The 25,083-nt window shown below is 45.0% G+C and overlaps 1 protein-coding gene across 2 annotated transcripts in view; it reads right to left on the minus strand.

Annotated features, from left to right (window-relative positions):
* Nucleotides 1–25,083, minus strand: part of SEL1L3 (sel-1 suppressor of lin-12-like 3 (C. elegans)) — a 91,288-nt gene that overhangs the window by 39,309 nt on the left and 26,896 nt on the right. For both annotated transcript variants that reach the window (XM_010839926.1, XM_010839925.1), the window contains exons 7-10: nucleotides 23,370–23,502; nucleotides 21,530–21,670; nucleotides 9,484–9,695; nucleotides 7,802–7,981 (exon numbers count right to left, since the gene is read on the minus strand). In XM_010839926.1, the coding sequence (XP_010838228.1) occupies nucleotides 7,802–7,981; nucleotides 9,484–9,695; nucleotides 21,530–21,670; nucleotides 23,370–23,502 (666 nt within the window). The remainder of the gene's footprint in view (nucleotides 1–7,801; nucleotides 7,982–9,483; nucleotides 9,696–21,529; nucleotides 21,671–23,369; nucleotides 23,503–25,083) is intronic.

Below are 25,083 nucleotides of genomic sequence, written 5' to 3' on the forward strand. Positions count from 1 at the left end.
AAGGCCACAAGCAGATGGTGAAAAAATTGGTTCTGGATGAGGCTGGGAGAAAGAAGCTTTAGAGAACAAAAAGCTCAGCCTGATTTCCCTTCTGATCCTCTGTTTGTCAGCGAAGGAAGGACTTAGACGTGTACACACTGCTGTATTTAAAATGGATAACCAACAAGGCCCTACTGTATAGCACAGAGAACTCTGCTCAGTGTTATGTCGCAGCCTGGATGGGAGGGGAGTTTGGAGGGGAATGGGTACATGTTTATGTATGGCTGAGTCCCTTTGCTGTTCACCTGAAACTATCACAACATTGTTAATCAACTATACTCCAATATAAAATTAAAAAGAGAGAGAGAGGAAAGGACTCAGATTCACAAGCTCTAGCCTGCAGCCCCATCATCCACCGGGGCCACACGCAACCAGAGGTCCCTCTTAGCGGCAGTAGAGGGCAGACTTGGAGACAGAGCTAGGACTCAGAACACAACAGGTATCAATTCCTGTTGGATGTCTAACCTTGGCACAGCACCCAGAAAATAGCAATAAGTAGAATAATGATGCTGCCACCTTTGATTGAAACCATGTGCAGGGTGTTTAACAAACATTTTTTTCACTTAATCCTCATTGCAGGACTGAGACCCAAATATCACTGCCCTCAATTGATAGGCAAAGAACTGAGGCTCACAGGGTAAAACTCTGAGCTCAAGGTCATGTTGTAGAGCAGACCTTGGAAGCAAGGTTGACCTGTCTCCAAAGACAGGCTCTGATAGGCTCCCCAACAATGTCGCCCTCTAGCGGGAAGGCCCTGGAATCCTGTCTGGGCACTGGTCTCTATCTCATTCTTTGCTAACTGCAAGGCCAATAAGTAGGAGCTTCAGCTCAGACTCCAGGGGATACTCTGTCATCTGCGATGAGCCTGGAATCGGGCAGAAGCTCAGGCAGCTCAAATAATATAATTCTCAGCTATAAGGATTTTTTTGGTCAACTAGGGAGTTGGGTATTTGATTTGGGATTGATTTTCTTCTTTTTCTTATTTTGCTTTTTCCTTCTTAACTTTGTCATGATACTTGAATGAAAGACATAGCAATGAAGACAGAGTTGCTGTGCTGCAAGAATTTATACTCTTAGGTGCTTCTGCCACTCTCTGGCAGGGATAACATACCATAATCACCAACAAGGACTGTGTGTGCGGACCAAGTGCTTGGTCCAGATTGACTCAGTGAATCTTTGCAACCTCATAAGACAGTCCCTATCAATATCCCCATTTCACATATGTGGAAAATGAGGCCCAGAACGGTTAAGCAACTTACCTAAGTTCTTCAAACTAATGAATCAGACCCAGGACAGCTGGCTGTGAGATAGTCCTCACCCACCCTCACCACCCTGCGAAGGACTTATGCATCTGGGAGAAAGCAGATGGGGGGCTGGTTCATCGTCTCCCCTTATACATAACGAATTCCATCTAATAGTGTCATGGTGGTGACATCAGATCTTTCACATCACCCCCAGGGGATATGAATTCTGACTCGCCACTAACTACCTATAGGCCTTGGGCCACTGACTTTATTTATCTGAGTCTTAGCTTCTGCATTGATAAAAATGAAGTGTAGCATGGTATCTGCTATATCAAAAGCACTCTACCTACTAGCCCTTATTTTTAATAGTGCAAAAGAGTTACAAACACTCAGGTTCAAATCTAGCCTCTACCACTTGCTTGTTGTTTGACTTTGGGCAAGTTCTTTGGCTTCTCCGAGTCTTGGTTGCCCCATTTGTAAAATGGGAACAATACCTGTACTGACCTCACAAAGTTGCAGGAGGATTGAAAGAGATTGTTTGTGAAGATCTTAGCAGAGCGTCTGGCATATGGGAAGCTCTCCAGAACGGTAACTCATGTTTTAGGTCCTGAACTCATTATAACTTGTAAAAGGCTGACAGCAGTTTAGAATATTAGCCCTCCTGTTGGTGTTTGCTGTTTTGTACAGCTCAGAGCCTTACATTGTGGGGATGAATTTCTGAGAGTTTGATGCTTTTGAAGATGGAAGGGACAGATCTGAGGAGGAAGTGTCAGGGCTGGAAACATCTGAGAGCATCATGTTGTGTGTTGGGCTCCACTCAGCATACATCAGATGGATTAATATATTCATGCTATCAACTCTGTGAGGTGAAGAGTGTCATGGCAGTCTTTACTAGTGAAAAACTGTGCAGAGACAGAGAAGTGAGTGGAATTATCCAAGATTTCACACCCTGTGAACAGCAGACCTGGGACCTGAATCCAGACAAACTGGCCTTGAAGCTACACCACAATTGCCTGCCACACCCAGGCTGGTGGTTGCATCTTTACAACTCTGGGGTCCCCACAGTGGCAACCAGCACCAGTCAGAGCCACACACCCAGGCCCTCTGTGAAAGTCAACCATCTACAAAGACATGTGATGAAGGAACAATCCCTAAAAGGGAGCAGTGTCAGACTGTTCATCCATCAAACCTTTTGAGAACAAGGAATGATGCTTCAGATGGGAAAGTGACCAATCCTGGATGAAGCTATGGTGTGGAGAAAGACCGGTGGGGGTGAGGGTTAGGGGCAGAGCTGGGGAGATGCTGGCAGGAGTCCAGAGTCCCAGACTGACCAGTTCTGGGATCTTCTGCGGATTCTGAGGGGGGAAGGGTTCTTTTTGTGCTGTTATAAAATCAAGGTCTCTAGGATGAGCAGTTCATAGCCTATACTGCAGGGTTAAGACCTGCTGACCAGGTGAGAGGAGGTCTGGTGTCCAGAGACTCTGCAATCCTCAGACGTCCCTGGACCCAGCATCAGAGAAGTCTCCACACTGTCCCTAGACTCTTCATACGCTTTGCTACCTTTCTCTTTGCTCACTTTCAGGCTACATCATGCCAGCTGTGTGCCATCAATCACAGGACAGGCAGGACAGAGCGGAGAGCAGGGAGGGGTAAGGAGGGTGAAGGACTTAGTGGACTTTGAACCTGGGGAGCAAATGCTGTTAGTGGCCCCCCACTTCCCAGAGCGTCTACGTTCTCTGAAGTCGTGAAATAGAATGGCTCAGCCAGCACTCCCGGGAACTCAGCAGCAGGGCAATTTGAGTCTACACCTAAACCACCACTTCCTTCAGGTCTGGAGGAGTCACTGTGAGGAACCCAGATTTTAGGGTGTTTAAAATCAGCTACGATGTTTGGCTCCCAATGTGGGGATCTAAGTTTTCTTTGTTGAAATTTAACATTTTAGGGATTTTTAAAGTAAGAATGGAAGAATATCAAGTGTAAAGATGTAGACACAGAAGCAAGTACCCAAGATTCCCCAAATAGGGTTAAGCGGTGTTGACTGCAAGGAAGGCAGAGTTGAAAGCCAAGTGCCTAGGTGCTTGCTGTCGACAATGATCACTGGTCACATGAAAAAGTACCAGAGAGTCAACAAAACACTGTGGTCACTTTGTGTCCATTTCTGGTTGCTCTGCATTCTATCCTGGCAGTCAACAGGGAGTGCCACCTAAATTTCAAGCACAGTGCTGGGCATTGGGATCACCAACGTGAACAGACAAAGTGTTTGTCTTGGGGGGCTCCCAGTCTACTGGTGCAGCAAGTCCTCAGATCCTGTACACAGCACCCATCATTGAGCGAGGGCATGGATGTGCCTGGGTGCCCAGGTGCATGGCAAAGGGGACATCCAAGGAGAAGGTAATGTCTGAGCCCAGTGTTCCAGGAGGAAGAAGGGTCAGCAGACGGGAAAAGGAGGGGTGGGCATAGAGAAAGCAAGCCAGGCAGAGGAAACCCGGCAGGGTCAGGAGATATGGACAGCCTGATGTGACCAAAAGCTTGGCATCTCCAGAGTGGGCAGGCCAAGCAGGGACTGCTGAGAGCTGAGACTGGAGAAGCAGAGAGAAACCTGATCAAGGAATGACTCCTATGCCAAGTGATGAGCTGGACTTGGTGCTTCTGGATCAGTATTTCTCAGCACTGACTACATGTTACTACCATCTGAAGGAGTTTTAAATATACACATGCGCGTAGACATATATACCCAAACTATACGCCTGGACCCCACCCTGTCAATTTGATGAGACTATGGGGTGGAGCCAGCACAGAGGTGTTCTCTGATCCCCCGTGAGACTTTGAGGTGCAGCCAGGTTGAGAACTTCCCCTGTTGTCAGCCCCCTCTGGCCTCCATGGGAAGAACATGGAAAGGGATAAAACTGGTGACAGAAAGGCCAGTTAGGGGGTACATTTATTTGCTAGAACTGCTGTCGTAACAAAAAGCCACAGATGACACGGCTTAAAGCACAGAAATTAACTTCCTCATGCTTCTGGAGGCTGGCAGTCCAAGATCAAGAGGCTGGCAGGTTTAGTTCTGTTGTTTGTTTTGGCCACGTGGCATTTGGGATCTTAGTTCCCAGACCAGGGATCAGACCTGTGCCCTCTGCATTGGAAGCTCAGAGTCTGCCAGTGAAGTCCTGGTTTAGTTCCTTCTGAGGCCCCTTTTCCTTAACTTGTGTCGTCACATGGTCATCCCTCTGTTTCATCTTAACCTCCTCTTCTTATTAGGATACCAGTCATGCTGGATGAGGGTCACCTCATGGTTGAACGTATTCCTCTCTTCAAAGGTTCTGTCTCCTTAATGTAGGGCCCTGTTCTGAGGTACTGGTGGGGAGGGCTTCAAGCTATGGACTTAGGGGTCAATTCAAGCTATACTCAGTCCATAAGAGGAGGCCATCACAGTCACTCAGCAGAGAGATGTAAAGGACAGTTGTAGGCTGTGGCTGTATATTGGATAGGAGTGGGAGCAGAGAGAAGTTGGCGTGTAAACCTGCTGGGGATTATAACCCCAGCTAGGATGATGGGGGGATTATAACCCCAGCTAGGATGATGGGGGGATTGAAGATGACTCCCCAGTTCCTGGCATGGACAGGGGTGTCATGGGTTGAGGAGTTTGGGGGAATAGAGAGGAGGAAAGGGTGTGTTGCCTTTGTGATATGTTATTTTTGCAGGTGGGGGTTTGTAAGAAAGAGCTCAGCCTGAGAGTCAGATTTCTGTGTCGTCAGTATGTGGAGGGAGGGATGTGTGAGACCCCTGGCCCTCTAGAAGGTGTAGACACAAAAGACTGAGGACCAAACCTTTCAGAAGAGCAAATTCTGAAGGGCGAAAAGGATGATAGGAACTCATTTGTGATTAAGCCACAAAAACAAACCAAAAAACAACTAGTATCTTCTTTCTCTTTGACCTGAAGTAGAATCCCTCTAAATCATATAAAAGTGACATGAAGCAAGGTTACTAACATAGAAGTGATGGGAACCACAAGTTACATAAAAAATGAAACAAAAATCCAGAGAGAAGTTACTGATGGGTCTTTGGTTTGTTAATTAGAGGTCTGGCTTTCCAGATCTCTTCATTTTTTATGTGCTGTGTGTGGGTGTGCTTGGTCATGTCTGACTCTCTGTGGCCCCATGGACTGTGGCCTGCCAGACCCCTCTGTCCACGGAGTTTTCCAGGCAAGGATCCTGGAGTGGGTTGCCATCTCCTTCTCCAGGGGATCTTCCCAACCCAGGGATTGAACCCTTGTCTCTTGTGTCTCCTGCATCAGCAGGAGGATCCTTTACCACCGTGCCACCTGAGAAGCCCCTTGTTATGTGCTGCCGGTGAATTAATAGATCTCTCAACAAAAGGATATTTAAATCGACGTATGACACCTGCTAAAATTCTCAAGAAGCCATTAATTACACACTCTGAAGAAAATGAGCTATGATACAACTAACTGTATAATTCGTATCTGTGATTCTTAATCACACGACTTTCCAGCTGCAAGATGGATCTTCTCTATTCATCTTCTCTGGTTCTGACCAATTAAACATTTTCTTTCATAATCATAACACTTCATGGGCCAAATCTTCAAAAGAAAAGGAGCTTGTTAGCAACATACCATCTCCCCTTGCTCATTTATGCTGCATTAGAATTCCTAAAAGTATATATGTACAGGACATTATTAACACATTCAAGCTTAGCAGAACAATAACAATATTATTTGGTGGTCTGATTTTTTTATGAATGTGTTTCCAGAATAATTCTTTAAAAACTTTATAAATGAATAAACTTAAAAATTCCTGTCAAACTGAGGTCAAATTTTGCCCATAGCCTATGTATGCGGAGAGAATACAAGTTTATTCAGGAGAAATCATTATCTTCTAAAGGAATTAGAATGTCTATACAGACAGCCTTTGGGTACTTCATAGCTTGATTCATGTTTAATGTTCACTGACAGCATGTATCTCTGAGTCATTTATTTCATAACTCTACAGTGGCCACTGTAGGTTTCTTTTCCAGAAACCATTCATTCCCAATCATCAAAGCACACATTTCCTGCACTGGGGGTTTCTAAATGTAATGCAGGAGCAGCACAGGGAACAGTAAGTGGTCTGGTTCCCAGTTAGCCTGCTCTGTCTAAGATTCCACGAGCCTGACCCATCTCCCAGGCTCACCAAGCATAAGGTGAAAATCAAGAACTTATGGCTTCAACCAGAGCCAGATCTGATCATGCAGCAACCTCCTGTCCCTGGTTGCACAAACCCAGGCACCCCAGTGGTTTATATACTATCTTTGGCAGAAGCTGAGTAGCTGAAACAGTGACTATAAAATCAGAGCTTAAAATATTTACTATCTGGCCTTATACAGAAAAACATTGTCAACCCCTGGTACAGTCTACTTGCATTTCTCAACTTAACTAGCTGAAGTGCTATGAAAAATACAAGCCGAGAGGCCAGCCACGTCACAATCTACTCCTGCTGGATGCAAATCTATATCATCTAAAGGCAGCTTTCTTTTTATTCTTACACTGTCACCTTTACTTGGGCTTCCCTGGTGGCACCAGTGGTAAAGAACCTGTCTGCCAATGCAGGAGATGTAAAGAGATATGGGTTTGATCCCTGGGTCTAGAAGATCCCCTGGAGGAGGGCATGGCAACCCATTGCAATATTCTTGCCTGGAGAATCCCATGGACAGAGAAGCTTGGCGGGCTATAGTACATAAGGTCGCAAAGAATCGGACACAACTGAATAGACAGTGCATGCACGCATCACCTTTACCTCCAGACTTTTATTCACAGTTCCTGAAACAAACCATCAGTTGGTCCAGTGTAACGCATCATGTTTTGAAGGCAGATATTAGCCACTGATTTCTTTGCCTAATGAGTCAAAAAGATACGTGAGCCTGCAAAATGAGAGGCTGGAGTCAGTGCCCCTCATCCAGTCCTTAATCCAGGATGGATTGCCTGCTGTCAGTCACCTGGAGCCCTGTGGCTCATGTGATGGGCAGACGCTTCTCGAGGCGCTGGGCAGCAGGAACATAGGGAGGGATGGAACTCTCTTATGTAGACTCTGCAACCCTGCTGCTTGTGACGTGTTGATAGCAGCCCTTGGCTTACTGCCCCTGCTTAATTTGACTCAATCTCCCCTGACATCTCCAGATCCTTCCAAGTCACATGCTTTTGGAACAAAGACAAAATGTCTCTGTTTCTGGTATACATGGTTTTCAAAATCAGAGCCTGTCCAGGGCTGTATCTCCCCTCCCCTTACCAGTCTTCCCACTCATGAAAAGCTCCTCATGCACAGATGTAGGATGGTCGCTGCATTCAGCCTGAGAGCACAGTGAGGAAATATGAATTGGAGATTATGAGAGGGCTTCTCTTTGCATGGGATTATGCTTGCACTCTGAAGGCCAGTGAATAAACCAGCCACAGAGGCAGACACTTTGTAAAATTGTTCAGGAAGCCCTAGTAGGCAGGGCCATAACCACTCCCACCCATTCCTCTCTTGTACCTGATCTCCTTGGAGCGTGTGCTGGTCAAGGGGTGTCTTGGTGGCGATATTGCTGTAGTAGGCATAGGACAACTCCCAGTCCAGGGGGTAGTTATCAATACCCTGGTAATGCTTGTACCCAAGATTCATCGAAGACAGCCTTTCACTGCCCTGGCCTCCAACCAAACTATACAACATGCCCTGTTAGAAAGAAACGGACAGTGTTCACAAGATTACAGAAAAGGGTGGTAAAATTCTAACACAGAAAGGTCATCTGGACCCACCCCTATAATATGAGCTTAGTCATTCTGGAAAGAAGTTAATACGCCTTTTAAGAAAAACTTCAGATAGGACTTCCTTGGTGGTCCAGTAGTTAAGACTCTGTACTCCCAAAGCAGGGTGCATGGGCTCTATCCCTAGTTGGGGAACTAAGATCCTGCGTGCCACACTGCATGGCCAAAAAACAAAAAACATGAAAAATTTCAGAAAAGTCACAAGAGCTTTCTCGTGATTATCTGTCCTCAAAGTCTAACAGCTGAAAATTCCTTTGTTCTTCCCTCAGTGAAGACAGGGTCTTCCCCTGACTTATCTCACAGCATCTCTTCGTGTATCCACCAACTGTTCTAAGGATGCTGGCTACATCACTTCAGCTACATCATCTGTGCCCGATGATCTGAATGGTGGGCCACATTCCAACTTCACATTCTCAGAATGTTAGTGTTGGGAAGGGTCCTTAGAGATCGACTGGTCCAACCACCTCATTTCAGAGTGAAGGAAATAGAGGCTCAGAAAGTTGAAGTCATATGTCTTTGGTCAACCAGTCGTTTTGTGGCAGAAACAGGGCTCAAGTCTTCTACTCTATACACTCAATGGGAACTGCCTCAGGGACTTAGGAAAGCACGCCATCAGTCATGAGCTGCTACAGCCAGAGACGCACAAAAAGAAATCAAGTGAAAGAAACGTGGAGCCACCTGGGAGGGTCTAAACAGTCTGAGTGTCTTCAAATCCAGGATAAACAATCCTGGGTGCAAATACAAAAACTCTGTGATCAGGGATTATTTAGCAGCACTTATAAAAGTGCAATTCCAGATGTTAAGCAAGTTGCATATGAAATTTGGATTCAACACCATAAACAAAACAGTCTAGTATGACTTTTGTTTTAATGGTGTGCAGTTCGCTCAGTCGTGTCCAACTCTCTTTGTCACCCCATAGACTGTAGCCCTCCAGGCTCCTCTGTCCATGGAATTCTCCAGGCAAGAATACTGGAGTGGATTGCCATTTCCTTCTCCTGTTTAATGGTAGAAGGTTGAATGTGACAATTCTTTGCTTAGAGGTCTAAATGATTCCACTAAGCTAAAAAGTCGTATGGGATGATGGGTCCACAGCCAGAATAGTTACAAGAATTGGGTAAGAGGCACCTGTTCTTGAAGGACTAGGATTTTGATAAGCCCTGCACAAACTATTCCTGAGTATATCAATCGTATCCCCATGCTGTGTCCAGAAATGGATAAAGTGCACTTCTTCATTCACTGCCAGCAGAGGATCCCGTATTTAGACAGCCCTAAGCTGTTTTTCTTGAGTGCAAAGATTTTAAAAGACTCCAGGGAGCATGAACATGTCCAGTTCCACCTGGGGCACGAGAGCCTTACCCTGCAAATACAATCTAGGTGACGGATATTCCTGCGATGCATGAAATACTCTACCTGCAGCTGATCCCGAGGTACAGTTAATCCAGTTTCATAAAAGACTGCGAGGTAGTAGGATGCTTTATGGTATCCACAGCAGCTGGCATCCATCAGAAAGGGGACGATGGAGCTAATTTGGTGAAGGCCATCAACACTGGAGAGTCTCTTTACAGCCTTCTCGAATATCCGCCCACCGATGTCTAATACAGATTCATTTTGGTTCCTCGGCACTGTAAATAACACAATTCACAGCACACACAATTAACTACCATGGGATCGACATGGCTTTAAAAAGAATTGGGAAGAGCCAATTAAATCACCTGAGTTATTAATATTTCTGGTCCTGCAGTGCCTTGAAATATACCACCTTCCCGGGAAGTAAATCAAACCCGTTGGGGATGCCAGGGTGTCATTCTGTAAATAGCTTTTCCTTTGGCACTAAATGACAGCCTAGTATCCTGGGGGAGAGGATGTGCTTTCTACAGCTGAGAGAATGCCTCAAGAGAATAATCTACTCAGTGTAACTCACACCAAGTTAGGACCACCGAAACTGCCAGAGAGATTTTTTTTCCCCTCTAAGACTCTGAAGGAGAGTGTGTTTTATCTCAGAAATAGATCCTAGGTGCTGCTGTAAAAAGTTGAGCACAAGAACCTTATTTTGAGATGCCTTCCTATCATCTTTTGCCTCCGGTTTTCCTTGTGGGTTTCTAAATACAACAAAAAGAATGTCAACTTTTATTGAAGGCTTATGAAATGCCCAATACTGGGTTGAATCCCTTATGCAAATTATGTCATGTAAGCCAAACAATTTTAGGAGGTAGGTACTTAATTAGGGTCTTCATTTTTCAGATGAGGAGACTGAAGTCTGGAGAAGTCAACTAACTTGTCTAAAGTTACAAAAGCTGGCAAGTGGCTGAGCCAAGCCTAGAATCCAGCTTGGTAGGTCACAGGAAAAGATTCCTATTCACTGCGCTTCAGCTTCTTCCTGATAATAGGCAACCAGGTATCTTAATAAGTACCTTACTGCCGTGGGTAGAGATCTCTCTATACAATCGCTTTAAGCTATGGCGCTTCCTTTCACCTAATCCTCCCATAAATTGATAAATTAAGTCCAAATGGGCAAGTTATAAGGCCTTATAATCTGTCACAGTCCCTTAAAGTCTATCTACATTATTCATCTCTCATTTATTAATCAGCTAGCGAATGTTTACAGTTCTACTCTGTGTATCTACTGGATGCTGTGTTACAAAAAGCCACATAGGATTGCACAGGTACTACTTCCATTTAAAGAGATGCAGTCAACTTATTTAAAATGAAAATTTTCTCCCCTGAGAATTATGTCCAACAGTTTTCTTTGATCTTCTTCAATCTATCCCACATTAAAATGTTACTAACAACTTCCAGGAGGCAACGAGAGACTCATTCTATCAGCACTCCACCAAAGTAATGCGGGAGACCTGGGTTTGACCTCTGGGTTGGGAAGATCCCCTGGAGAAGGGAAAGGCCACCCACTCCAGTATTCTGGCCTGGAGAATTCCATGGACTGTAGAGTCCATGGGGTTGCAAACAGTCAGACACGACTGAGCGACTTTCACAAAAAATTCACAAAAGGCATGAACAGAGATAAGTTTCCAATGTGGGAAACCTCTTGCTGAAGGATTTGAGATTGGACTGAAGGGCAGGCCATTGGCAGAGGTTGATGCCTCTGCCTTGGCATCACAGAAGCCAGCGGAATCCAACGGATGAAACTGTGAGACCCACGCCATTGATTATGAGCTGGTGCCTATCCCTTTGAGCACATAGGCAGTTGGCTGCCCCTGTCAGGGAGGCACGTGCCTTCACTTGCTAAACTGTGGGAAAGGTACCCGCCCTCCACCTGCACTCAGCACTAAGGTAGTCCTGTCTCCTGGCTCCTGAAACTCCTCACCCTCACCCTCTTCAACTTGCTCAGAGGCAGCACCTTGGATCTGCTTTTACTCTCTCCATCCCAAGAGGTAAGTGCTGAAAGAACCACCTCACTGAACAAGTGGACTTTGCTCATCCTTCTGTATTTTTTTAAAATTCCTAAAGAAATAGCTGCTTATTATTAAAAAAAAAAAGACTCAAACAATGTAGGTTTATATAAAATAAAAAGTCCCCTCTTTCCCAATCGTTCTTTAATTGTGAAGGAAAACTATTGAAAGTTTGGTGTATGTACTTCTAGACTTTTCCTCATCATAGATAATTCATTATACATCTATCTGCCTATATACATACATATTTTCCTTCTGAAAAGCTCCTATAGATTCAAACTCTCAACTTTTTTCCCTTATGAATATTTTCATTGAAATTAGTTTAACATTCTGTTAGTATCAGCTGTAGAACAAAATGACTCATACATATTCTTGTTCAGATTCTTTTCCATTATAGGTTATTACAAGATATTGAGTCTACTTCCCTATGCTTATCTGTCAACTTTCTTTTTAAATTAACAGCATACCACAAATACCTGTCCACAGCAGTCAGAAGCTTATTCTTCTTCCTAAACTTTTAATAGTATTGCAGTCTATAGCAGTGCTGTTCTTCCAACCAGTTTCCTATTTTTAGCCTCTTGGTTTGCTTCCAGTGGTTTGGCTATAACCAACAACATGCCAGTGAACGTCCTTGAACATTTTCCTCTGCTCATCTGTTGGGATGGATCTGAATAATAACCCCCTTTTCCACCAGGAGTCTGGGGCTCTTCTTTTGAATTTTCCCTCTGCAGAGCTGAGAGAATTCCATCCTGTCCAACCATTAGACAGGGGGAGAACCTACTGCAGTGATTCAGTGTATACTGCAGCACTCAGCTGGAGTTGCAAAATAAACCCTACCCCTACTTGCTCTTACATTTACTTTTAAATACATGCTCATCTCCAATGCCCCTTTGTGCACACTCAGAGCAAAGCAATATTACCATTTTGTTAACGATTCATTCTGGCCTTACCTGCTTTGCCAAACACATAACTAAGATGATGAGTTTTGCCTGAGTACCCACGGACATGGGCTATGGGGACTCAAAGGAGAGAAGAGACTCCAAACTAAATGAAGCTCCAAATGAAACACTTGCCCTGCTGACATCTGGCACAGAACCCCAGAAATCATTTGCAGGATTGTCCCAGAAGCACGGATTGCTGGAGAATAACAATCAGGAGGGAGAACCTTCACAAAGTTCAAATCCTCAGCAAGTGCACACACAGAAAAAAAAAAATGCAGACTGAAACGAAGGCAGGTGGAAAAGCCTTCATTATTTCTTTTACCTATTAAAATTCTTAACTCCCCCCAAACATTACCAATCGGTGCTTTCTCTACAAAAGAATCTAGACAGTTTTCTGCTCTTGTGGATATAATAATAAAATAATAATACATCTAAAGGAAAACTGCTCATTTTGCACATTTTTTAAAGTTTGCATTTCAAATGTGGCACAAAATCAAAGCTCTGATGTCACTGGTGATATTGTAAAACCGGCTATCTAAAAATACATTTAATGAGACTGTTAATTTCACCCATCTGGTTTAGCATATGCATTTTTTCTAGTGGATCTGTAACTAAAAAACATGCCTTGTTTATGGAGATTAATGGAGTAATGAAAAACAAACAAACAAAATACAAGTGGAGCCACTTTCCCATTTTTCTTTCTTCCTACAAGAGAGGCTAAGGAAACAAAAGCCACCGCCACCGTTAATTAACTCTCACTCTCTTCCCGGGAGCACAGTATTGTTTATTTTGCTCTTTTTTCTTTTTTCCAGCAATACCATAAGGTCACCATTTGTGCGCTCGTCATTAAAAGAGGCAAAAAGCAGAAAACGAGAAAGTAGCCGCCTACTGAAGGAGCTGAAGCCACATCTGATGGAAAATTTGGGAGAAAAAGGCAGGCTTATTTATTCCTTCTGAGGGGAAAAAGGCACATTAAGAAAGTCATTTTTTATTTCAACCTTCTGAAAGCTATAATGTATCCATAAAAGTTTGAAAAGGGGGGAAAAACATGGAAGGAGAACATATCATTTAACCAGAAAAGGACAGATCTTCACCAAGTTTTACTAGTTTTTTTTTTTAATAGCACATCTCTCATTTGCATTTGCATTTGATGAGCCCCACAGGGTTCCTGAGGCTCAAAGAGGTGGCTTATTTATCTCCCCGAAATAAACTATTTGTACTTTTCTGTCCTGTGTAGATTTTCTGACTTTATACATGTTATTTCTCTTCCTCCCTCCTCTTCTCCCCACTCCTTCCTTCTTTTTATCTCTTTCTCTGTGTGTATTTTTTTAAAACTATAATGTATAATTCCTTGAATTAAAAAAATAAGATAGGGGCCCTTTAATGAAAAACAGCAAAGATAGCTCTTAAATTCCAGAGTATCCTGGAATTGCTAAATAACACCATTGTGTTTCTACTCTTTTCATGCTCTGCTTTTTAGTCTCCAAATAAACACTGCAAAAATATGAAGAGTTGGGGGGCTTCCCTGGTAGCTCAGACAGTAAAGAATCTGCCTGCAAGGTGGGAGATGCGGGTTTGATCCCTGGGTCGAGAAGATCCCCTGGAGAAGGGCATGGCAACCCACTCCGGTATTCCTGCCTGGAGAATCCCCATGGACAGAGGAGTCTGAGGGGCTACAGTCAATGAGGTTGCAAAGAGTCAGACACGACTGAGTGACTGACACTTTCAGGAACAAGCTAGAGTGCCGTCAGTGCAGCCAGCACCCCTCTGCACATTGGAAGGAGGAACCGTGTCTCCTGCACTCCACTCTGAAGTCTGGGGCAGGCGCCAGGCAGTGGTCCTGCAGGAACAATGCAGATGGCGTCAGCCCCAGGATGTGAGCCCAGCCTCAGACCTGGCCTCCCTCTGAGGACCAAGGAGGCCCCCTGAGGCAGAACTCAGCCTCTATGTAGCCACAGTCACCAGCTCTCGAGGCCTCAGGGGTGCCCATTCTGGCATGAAAAGAAGAAAGGGAGTCACTAGTTCTGGCCTCGGGGCATATGTCTGGAGGGCGTGCTGGCCGCTCACCTGGCCCTCCCTGGCCGGGGAGTCCCCTGCACCTAGGCCTTGTGTCCTTCCTCACTCCTTCCTACCATGAGCAGTTCTCTGACCCAGAGCCCTCACCTGGCTCTGCCATCCCGGCAGCCTCTTACCAGCCAGTCCCCACCATCTCTCTTCCCTGATTCCAGAGCCCCATTCAAAGGGTTTCTGAATTCAAAGGGTTCCGTTTTGTCAAGAAAGGTGTGAGAGGAGAATGAAAGAAGTAGCCAGCATACCTCTTCAAGGATGAAAAGGTGTGCACACTGAAATACTACCAGCCTAGCATTAGAAACAGCTAATAGGTGATTCTATGCTCTGACAAGAGCCATTTTCCCAGAGAATTGGAGCTTCCCCAGAAAACAGCACAGAGCAATTAGAATGGTCCCCCTGAAGTCTTGAACATGGGGTCTTGGTCGGATGTCCCCCAGAGCCTGGACTTCAGGACAGAATAGCACAGGAGCATTCCCAGACCACACGAGGGAATGGGGATGCAGAGCAGTGGCCCAGGAATGCCGGGAGGTGGAAAGGGTTGGCTGCTACATCTGTATGCATCGCAGCTGGGTGCCCCAGGAGCACTGCCATCTTAACTCAAAGGCATGCTGACTCCAGGAGGTGAGGAACAAGTCCTGTGCTGCTTCAGAGGGGGAACTACCAGTGGGGATAGCTGCATTTTATATCAGGTTAGCACATCAGCTGTCACCATGTAAGAAGACTCCCACCTCCACACCCCCTGGCACTTGGCAGACAGCAGTGTGTGGGTGGGTCTACGCTTCTCATTACAGTCACCCCAGGGCCCAGCGCCATGCTGGGAGGTTCTCAGTGCACGGGTGCCAAGTTGGGTCTGCATGAACCTTCGGGCAGTTTCATATCCAGGCACCTGTATTACCTGAGCAACGAGGTTACAGATATATGGAGGCAAGACCCCTGAGGGCTGTATTTCGGGTATTCTTTTGCAATGCATGTGCATAGTCTAAGAAGGATACTGGTCTACTTGTGCTGACAGGCAAGAGTTGGAAGACAGCATTCTGTCTGACCTGGGAAACAGGGCAGTGTTTTCAGGGCCAGGATGTCACCTCCTGAGGGGGAAGCAGACTAAAAATGTGTGAGAGAAATAAGAAAAATGTAGAGAAAAGGCAAATAAGCCATAGACTCCATCAGTCTGGATTGCTATAATGGCTTGGCTTTGAACTTGCATCTCCTGGAAGTCAAACTCCCTGTTCTCTCACACCCCTAAGAGATGTTTTTAGTACTTACAATGAGATCACTTATTAATTTGGAGTGCGTTTAGTGACTCAACAAATACTTACTGAGGGTCTTCAAAGAAAGCCTAGATTTGAAGACGTCTGAGTGCTGCTGTGGAACTAGACAGGCAAGTCAATATTGTAACTTGGTAAGATGGGTACTGATAAGGGAAAACCTACACAATGGCAAGGAGGGTGGGGGAGATGGAGCCGACTGCCTTAGGGGACAGGAACGATGATGTGAAGAGGCTGTTTGTGTTGGAACTTGAAGCCTTCTTGCAAGGCAGGCAAGCTGAGGAGCACAGGTGGCTGAGATGTGTTCTTTGTGGGGACTGGTGCAGAAATGCACTCTATCAGGTCATGTGGAAGAAGGACTGATAACTAAGCAGCTAACCTATGTCCAGCATCATTGCACACCCTGCGAAGTAATTGGAAGTGTCAGTGGGATACTTACACCTCTCGCATCACCCTGGACAAGCTTGCAGTCAAGCAAGTAATGGAGACACACAGAGGATCAAGGGCACGTGTCTCAAGGCAGATGAGATGAGCTTTACGTGGACGACTCTGTCTCTTAGGTCCATAAGTTACCTTTCTGTCCATGGATCTCTTTCATAGACACCATCACTTTATGAGAGTATTGCATTCTTCATTCCTATGAAACTAGACTTACCCTAGCAAATAAATTACAAATTATACCTCACACCTATGAAAATGGCTACCATCAAAACCCCAGAGAATCACAAGTGTTGGTGAGAACATGGAAAAATTGGAATCCTTGTACACTGTTGACAGGATTGTAAGATGGTGCAGCCCTTACGGAAAACAGGATAATGGTTCCTCGAAAGGTTAAATGTAGAATCATCATATGATCCAGCAAGCCCACCTCTTTACAGCCTAAAGGATTGAAAGCCAAGTCCTCAAGAGATACTTGTACATTACATTCAAAGCAGCACTGTTTAAAATAGTGCACTTTTTTGGGTTGGGAGAAGCAACCCAAGTGTCCATCCACAGATGAATGAATGAAAAAAATGTGATCTAGACATGCAATAGAATATTATTCAGCCTTAAACAGGAAGGCTATTCTGACAGAGGCCACAGCATGGGCAAACCTTGAGGATTTTATGTTAAGTGAGATAAACCAGTCACACGAGAACAAATACTGTATGATTCCACTCATATGTGGTCTCGAAGAATCAAATGCATGGGCAAAGAAAGCAGAACGGTGGCCACCAGGGGGCGGGGTGGGGAACTGTGGTCTAAAGGAGTATACGAGTAGTGTTCGTCGCTCAGTCATGTCTGACTCTTTGCGACCCCATGGACTGTAGCCCGCCAGGCTCCTTTGTCCATGGAATTCTCCAGACAAGAACACTGGAGTGGGTTGCCATTCCCTTCTCCAGGGGAATCTTCCCAACCCAGGGATCAAACCCAGGTCTCTTGCATTGCAGGCAGATTCGTTACTGTCTGAGCTACTAGGGAAGCCCCTCTAAATGAGTACACAGTTCCAGTTTTGCAAGATGAGAAAGTTCTAGAATCTTTTGTGCAACAATATGAACGTACTTAACACTACTGATGGTGGTGGCTGTTTAGTTGCTAAGTCGTGTCCAACTCTTATGACCCAATGGACTGTAGCCTGCCAGGCTCCTCTGTCCATGGCATTCTCCAGGCAAGAATACTGGAGTGGGTTGCCATTTCCTTCTCCATGGGATCTTCCCAACCCATGGATCGAACCTGGATGTCCTGCATTGCAGGCAGATTCTCTACCAACTGAGCTACGAGGGAAGCCCTTACACTTAAAAATGGTGATGACGGGGAATTTTAAATTATGTGCATTTTACCATAAAAATTTTTTTAATTACAGTCCTTAAAGAATGATAGTGTGAATACTTGATTTTCTCTTCTGTAGTAGAAAAGTAGAGCTCAATCTTTTGGGAACAGCTAGGAGGTGGTGACCACTCCTGACCTCCCTGGACAGAAAGCAGAGGACACTCCAACTGATTGTGAGGAAGCACAAGCTCCCAGCTCTGTACCCCATGAACTGTTCCCATGGCTCCTTTGAGGTGATGATCCATCTAAAATCATATGGTGTCGGTGTGGGGGGATACACTCACATCTGAAGTGTGCACGTACAGCAGCCTGGCAATGGAGTTGGCGGTGTATGTGAGGCAATGCTGCCAAGAAAATGGTGAGTCTGTCACAAAGAATGAGCAATTGCAGGCTATTGTCTGTTGCTGTCATATGTATTTTTTAACGCCAGGAAAAAAATAATTCCACCAATTAATTCTATTTGTGGAAACTATGGGAGCTGCTGTTTTTCTTTGCATTTAACCTAAGTCACTCTCACTCAAAACATGGCCCCATCTTTGTTCTATCCTGGCTCATGAGGGCCACTTGGTCAGTACTTGTCTAGGGAATGAATGAATGGAAGGTTGTGATACAAGTGACTTAAGTTATTCACACAGTTGCATTCCTTTATCTGTGCTACTGCACCTGCCTGGTTCCTACATCAAGAATTTTGAGCAGTCAACATCTGATCCTTGAGTCTGTTCTTGTAGCTTATCTCAGATATGAGAAATGCAATCTCATGAGGATATTCTAGAAAAGTCTATTTGTCAACAGGACGACACAGCTCAGGCTGACAGCCGAAGACATGATACAAACATAGGTCCTCTTGACTGGAGTTGTCCAAAGCACTCCAAAGCCAGCTAGATAACCACAGCAGGATAAACTTGGGAGAAAAGGTATGTGAGGAAGTGGGAAGAGAAACATAGTCACACCAGTCTGACTACTTTTCTTCCTATACGGCCAGAGTAAAGATATGCAAATAATCTTTAATTATTATTTTTTTTTACCCTCAACTTACAACATCAAATTTTCTTCATTGTCTCAGGATTGTTAGAAACTGGGCACAATGTGTGACACCAGTCTCTCTCTAGGATTAGGCAGGCAGAGTATCTTGTTAACTATAATTGCCCCAAGTAAGGGCAGGGTGCCAGGCAGAGATGAATTTTAAGGAGGGGTGTAGGCCCTACCTTTGCAGACGGCTCCCAGTTCCCACAGACGGGACAACATAAGCTAGACGTACAGGGGCTGACAGAATGGGGGTCTGAGGTTGGTTCTGGAGATCTGCCTGCCCTATCTGCCCCCATCCTTGTCCCACTTGCTCCTGCGCCTCAGGAAGTGGCAGGGAGAGGCGGGATGCAGGTGGCCCCGTGCCTGGGGAGGCAGAGGCCCCTCAGGGTATGCTCACTGGTGTTGATGTAAGCAGACTTGGCACCAGCAGGACCCACCTGGCTGGCTGGGCACCAGCAGTGAGGCTCGAAGCGGCAAACCCAGCTTTGTGCCCCCTCTTCCCCCAGGCATGGGGCAGCTGCACGCGTTTCTGAGCTGCCACGTGGCAGCTCCCCAGCACCGCAGCCCATCAAGTCTCAAGGTTCAGGGGCTCATGATTTGGGTTTTTAATGAGCTCCCTTTCTAGGCCTCCACGGAGGATAAAATCATTTCACATTCTTTAAACGAAACTTCTGAGCTGTAAAAATAACACAAAAACATTCTTTATTGAGAGTATTTGCTTTAAAAAGAATGTTTTGTGAAAAATGATTCATTCCTGCTCCCAATCAGCAAAACTATATTTAAACATATCCAAAATCTCATGAAACTAGTTTTCAGGTGGATGTTGTCTTCGCCATTTAGCCTACACCTTCCAACATGCATCTCCTTCTTCTGTGCACCCAACTCGGGGGGCAACTCCACCATCTTCCAGAAGACCCATGAAGACCGGGTAATAACAGATTAACATGTACACAGCAGCAATGACTCTCAACTGGGGGCAGTTTGGCCTCCTGGGGGACACTTGGCAATGTCTGGGGACATTTTTGGTTGTTACACTTGAGGGGGGGCGGGGGCATGGGAGGAGACAGAGTGCCACTGATATCTAGTGAGTAGAGATCAGAAATGCAGCTAATCATCCTATAATGCACAGGACGGACCCTTCACAACAAAGAATTATCCAGTCCCGAACATCCGCAGTGCCAAGATTAAGAAATGCTGTATACGTAGCGTTTACTAAGTGCCAATACTCTAAGTATAAATTCATTTAAACCAGCAAACACTAGCAGAGACAGACTCCTGTTTGTCATCCCCATTTTGCAGATGAGGAAACTAAGGCTCAGAGAAATGAAGTGGCTTGCCTAAGATCACACAGCTAGAAAGTACTAAGTTAAAATTGGATCCAGGGGCTCCCCTGGTGGCTCAGTAGTAAAGAATCCACCTGACAATGCAGGAGACATGGGTTTGATCCCTGATCCAGGAAGATTCCACAAGCCCCGGAGCAACTAAGCCTATGCACCACAACTACTGAGCCTGCACTCTGGAGCCTGGGAGTCGCACCCATGAAGCCTGTGTGCTCTAGAGCCCATGCTCTGCAACAAGAGAAGCCACTGCCAAGGAGAAGCCTGCACACTGCATCTAGAGAGTAGCCCCCAGTCACCACAACTAGAGAAAAGCTTGTGCAGCAACGAAGACCCAGCACGGCCAAAAATAAATATTAATAAATAAAATTAGGGAAAAAATCAATCCCAGTGTCACTTCCTCCAGGAAGCCTACCCTGAACACCCTAGACTTCTAAGTAGAACTGACCACTCCCTTTGTGCAGTTGCCAATTACTCCCATAGCTTTTATTTTTAAAAATACATTACAATTTTTCTTTGCTTTCAAGTCCGTCCTTCACAGGCAGAAACCTTGAATTATTTTACTTAACTCTGCAGTCTAGCCAAGTAACTGAGCACTCACTCAGCAAATATCAAATGAACCAAAGATGAAATATCTTTTATGGTTTGAATTCTTTCAAGATGGGGTGAGGGTGAGTCACTATCTGCAAAGAGAATCTATTCCACTGGACGCTCCCATTTTTAGAAAGTTTTTAAGCGAAGCAGAAATCAGTTTCTGCATTGCCTTGCCTCAAGGATCTGATCGTACACCTAGGAACACCACAGGCTCTCACCAGTCGCTAAAATAGTTCTCATTACCCTCCTTATCATTTCCTTCCCCAGGCTGCACACCTCCAGCTTCTCTCCTCTTCCCAACAGACACTGTTTCCTGATCCCTCAGAGTTTAACAGTGTGTACTTAATTACTATGCAAACCATAATGGCAATGGACTTAAGCTGGCCACATTTGAGAAATACACACAGACTCCTGGAAGCTGCTTGAAAATACTTCAAGTCAGGGGGTCTCAAGTTCAAGTGCCCAAGGGCCCAGGCAGGTGAGATCCATGACAGAGTTAGACAGGAAGTGCTCAACTAGAGGCAGGAGGGGCTGCAGATGGACAAAACCTGTCTGTGCCAACCACTCACCTCTGAGCTTGCTGCCACTCAGGAATTGAGGCCCAGCATCACCAGATCTTTGGATATTTTGACAAAAGCTAGAAATTTGTGTTTTTATATGTTTTTAGAAACTGGTAACTAATTTTTTAAAAATTGACAACAATGTGTATGCCAGAGCAACCACATTTGGGGGTCAGGTCTGGCTGTCGGCTCTTTGCTTTTGGCCTTGGCTTTACATAAAGACTTGCTCAAGTGATTCCTAAATTTAAGTTTTTCTATTTAGTGTCACAAATGTGCACAGGTATATTGAGAGTGGTGGACATACAAAGGCAGAATTTAAATTTGAAATTAAGCTAGAACACTAGTGTTAAAAATAACTTCAAGGCATAAATCACTAAAGAAGGTGAGGGAAAGCAGAAAAACAGGGACCTTTCTAACCAATGTCCAAAGACAAGGCATGGACTCAATTACCTGTCACCAAACTCAGCTCCAACAAGGCCTGGAACAAACTTCGATGCTTGGCTCTCAGCTCCTTCTCCCAGGGGAAGGCTCTGCACATCGAGGGCCGTCCGTATCTGAGTTTCAGGTCCAGGTAGGAATTTCGGAGGTTGCCTATAGGAAAGGTAAGCCCCAGGTACCGTTAGGGGGAAGGGCTTGCTCCCTAAATCCCTTCCTCTAAGATGAACCAGAAATAGGCGTCAGACTTAAGCTTACTGGATATTGGTTTGGATACATCAGGGATTTGAAATTGGCTATGATGCCTCTGCCTCGAGGTCACAGATTCAAAGCCTCATCCAAGGGAAGTGTGCCAAAGTTGCTGATAGCTGTTGAATAATTCTATGGAATGAGCAGCTGGCCTCAGACGGGTCCCCAAGAGGCCAATATCTAGGCCATTTTGTTGGCAGTGTGAGTCGAGGAGCAAAGCCCAGGGACCCCAGGGAATTGAGGCAGCAGAAGACGTTAACATAAGTCCTCCCAATGCCACCACACAGATCAGCATGCAAGACCGGCCTTCTGACTCCGGGTATCTCTCCTGAAATTACATCAGCTATCAAAATCAGTTTCTTTCCTGTTGGGGATATTACTATTCTATATATCTTCCCCCTCTTCTGACAGCATCATATTTTCTGGATGATTCAGCGGTGAAAGCGGCAGCTGGGGGACTAGTAGAGCCTATTCTTAAATTAAATTGCAGAAGTGCTGCCTTTCCACACTTACCTATCATCATCTCTAATCACTTCCCAGGACCATTTTATGTGAACCCTATCAGAATGGGGTATTGTGCAAGAGGCATCTATCCCTCCATGGCCTAAAATGGGAAGTTCAGCTCTGGGGATGGTGTGATATCTTGGCGGGACTAAAATACTCAATTTGCTTTTGCTGATGGCAAAGGTCCCACAGGAATTTCTCTTCCAGAAGGAACATATGTGACTAACTCTAGTGCCACCATACCATGCAAGAAGATCTATAGCCAGAGAAATTTGTAAGTGCTAGGTCCAAGCTGGAACGTTGGAAGACGAAACAAGTTTTATAACAGGTACACCCTCCATATGAATGAAAGGATGTCCATGCAAATATGGGCAGGCATGGAAATACTCTATTTGAAATTCATTCCTTCTGTTGAAAAATTACCAATGTCTTCCAGAATGAGTCAATTCAAGGATTTAAAAAAAATAAAACCCAGCCCCTAACAACAAAGCCATTGTTCAACATTTCTGAAAGCTAATATTCAGATATTAATGGCCCAAGACAAAAGTGCACCGATGGGGAAACATTTCTAATGATTAATTTATTTTCCAATTCATTTTTATTTTCTTAGACTGGCCTAAGATCGCATTATGGATGGGAATAATATAATTTGAGGCTCAAAACACTCTCATTTATATTCTTAAACTAAATTACAGCTGCTTGAAGCTATGAGGCAGCCTTGGGTTCCTGCTGAGTGTTGGTCTTGTTGGGATCTAGGTAGAAGGCACACTTTCATTTGCATCAATCTATGTGAGGTCATAGTTGTCCCCACAGATCAAGTCACATGTGTTCTATTTCAGCCTCCTGAGGAAGAAGCCTTCTCAGGCTCAGATGGTAAAGAATCCACCTGTAATGAGGGAGACCTGGGTTCAATCCCTGGGTCAGGAAAAGAATGGCAACCCACTCCAGTATTCTTGCCTGGAGAATCCCTGGCAGGCCCCAATCCACAGAGTCACAAAGAGTCAGACATGACTGAGTGACTAACACACTCACAGAAAGAAGCTAAACATGTTGATACAAATGCCCAGAGCTAAAGCTTGCTCTCCTTAAGTTCAGTACTTACATGCTTCCTGCCTCCTGTCCCCCTGCTGCGCCATGGATGTGTACACAGACACTATTTCCTGAACTTCTGCACACCTTTCGTAATAGAACTTGATTTGTTGAGAAAGTTGCTTCTCAAGGAGGGGATTGAAAATCTACAAAAGGGCAAGAGAACGAAAGGAACAACACTGTCATCAAATGCCCATGGATACCTATGCTAGATTTCCTTCTCCCAATGATAGCCCCAATTTGGCTTGTTTGTACACAAATCGTCCTCTCTGGATTCTCAAAAGAAGGGTGTTACTAGGAATTTAAGGGCATACTCTGATCGCTTCCCTCTGGCTTCTTTTTGTAGCATCTTCTCGTCTGCAGAGTTTCTTCAATGTTAGGATTTCCCAGAGACCAGATCTCCATGCTCTCTTCTTCCCCACTGCTGCATTCTATCCCCAGAGATCACATTCATCTCCCCAGAGTTCCCAAAAGTCACCAAGTCTAACCGTAATGCACCTGCTCCCTGGCAGCCCTCCTCTCCTTTTCTTCAGCTTGGAAGGCTCCTGCTCAACTTCTAAGAGTTAGATCCAAGGTCATCACTTCAGGGCTGCCTCCCTAGCAGCCCACCCTCCTTCACACGAGTACCCAAGCAGATGAGCCTGCCTCAGCACTCCCAAACACCGTGCTCACGTCTGAATGAAAGCATGGACCCCATTCTTTCATGACTTAACTGTTTAAGACCCAGGCAGGGAGCTCCTCAAGACCAGAGGTCTTATCTCAACTCAGTGGTTTTCAAAATGCAGGTTGCGACCCGTTATCAGAGGGTCATGACATTATTTCAGTGGTTTGTAACCAGCAGTGATTTTGTTTTTTATGAAGCAGAATACAAAATACCATAGTACACTGAACATAACAAGGGTCTGTGTTCTTAGTAAAATTCTTCTTTCAGTTTTGTGTTTATCCATTTATGTGTGTGTATGTACGTGCATATATATGTGTGTGTAGGTACTGCATATGTATGAATATGTATATACTGCTCATGCTTTTAAAATGGATTTTTTTTTTATTGTAGATCACCTTCAAAAAAAAGTTTGAAAGTCACCACCTTAATTCATCTTGGATGCCTCAGCATCTTGTACAGAGCCTGGCACATAGTAGGTGCTTGATAAGTACTGGTTGCACAAATGAACAAATGAATTTCATTTTTTTCCTCTTCTAAAGATTTCTCAGCAGGGGCTCTAGGATGATCCATGGGCATAAGGTGCTCCATTTTTCCTAACTGATTTTACCTAGTAACTCCTGATTTTCCCAGAACAAACTCCACAAGGTCATGGGAATGAAAAAAAAATATTATTTTTTTCAGGTATCCAGCGATCTCCTTCAGTTCAGTTCAGTTCAGTTCAGTCGCTCAGTCATGTCCGACTCTTTGCGACCCCATGAATCGCAGCATGCCAGGCCTCCTGTCCATCACCAACTCCTGGAGTTCACTCAAACTCACGTCCATCAAGTTGGTGATGCCATCCAGCCATCTCATCCTCTGTCGTCCCCTTCTCCTCCTGCCCCCAATCCCTCCCAGCATCAGAGTCTTTTTCAATGAGTCAACTCTTCGCATGAGGTGGCCAAAGTACTGGAGTTTCAGCTTTAGCATCATTCCCTCCAAAGAAATCCCAGGGCTAATCTCCTTCAGAATGGACTGGTTGGATCTCCTTGCAGTCCAAGGGACTCTCAAGAGTCTTCTCCAACGC

Source organism: Bison bison, unplaced genomic scaffold (genome assembly GCF_000754665.1).
Source record: "Bison bison bison isolate TAMUID 2011002044 unplaced genomic scaffold, Bison_UMD1.0 scf7180017864136, whole genome shotgun sequence".
NCBI classification, from domain to species: Eukaryota; Metazoa; Chordata; class Mammalia; order Artiodactyla; family Bovidae; genus Bison; species Bison bison.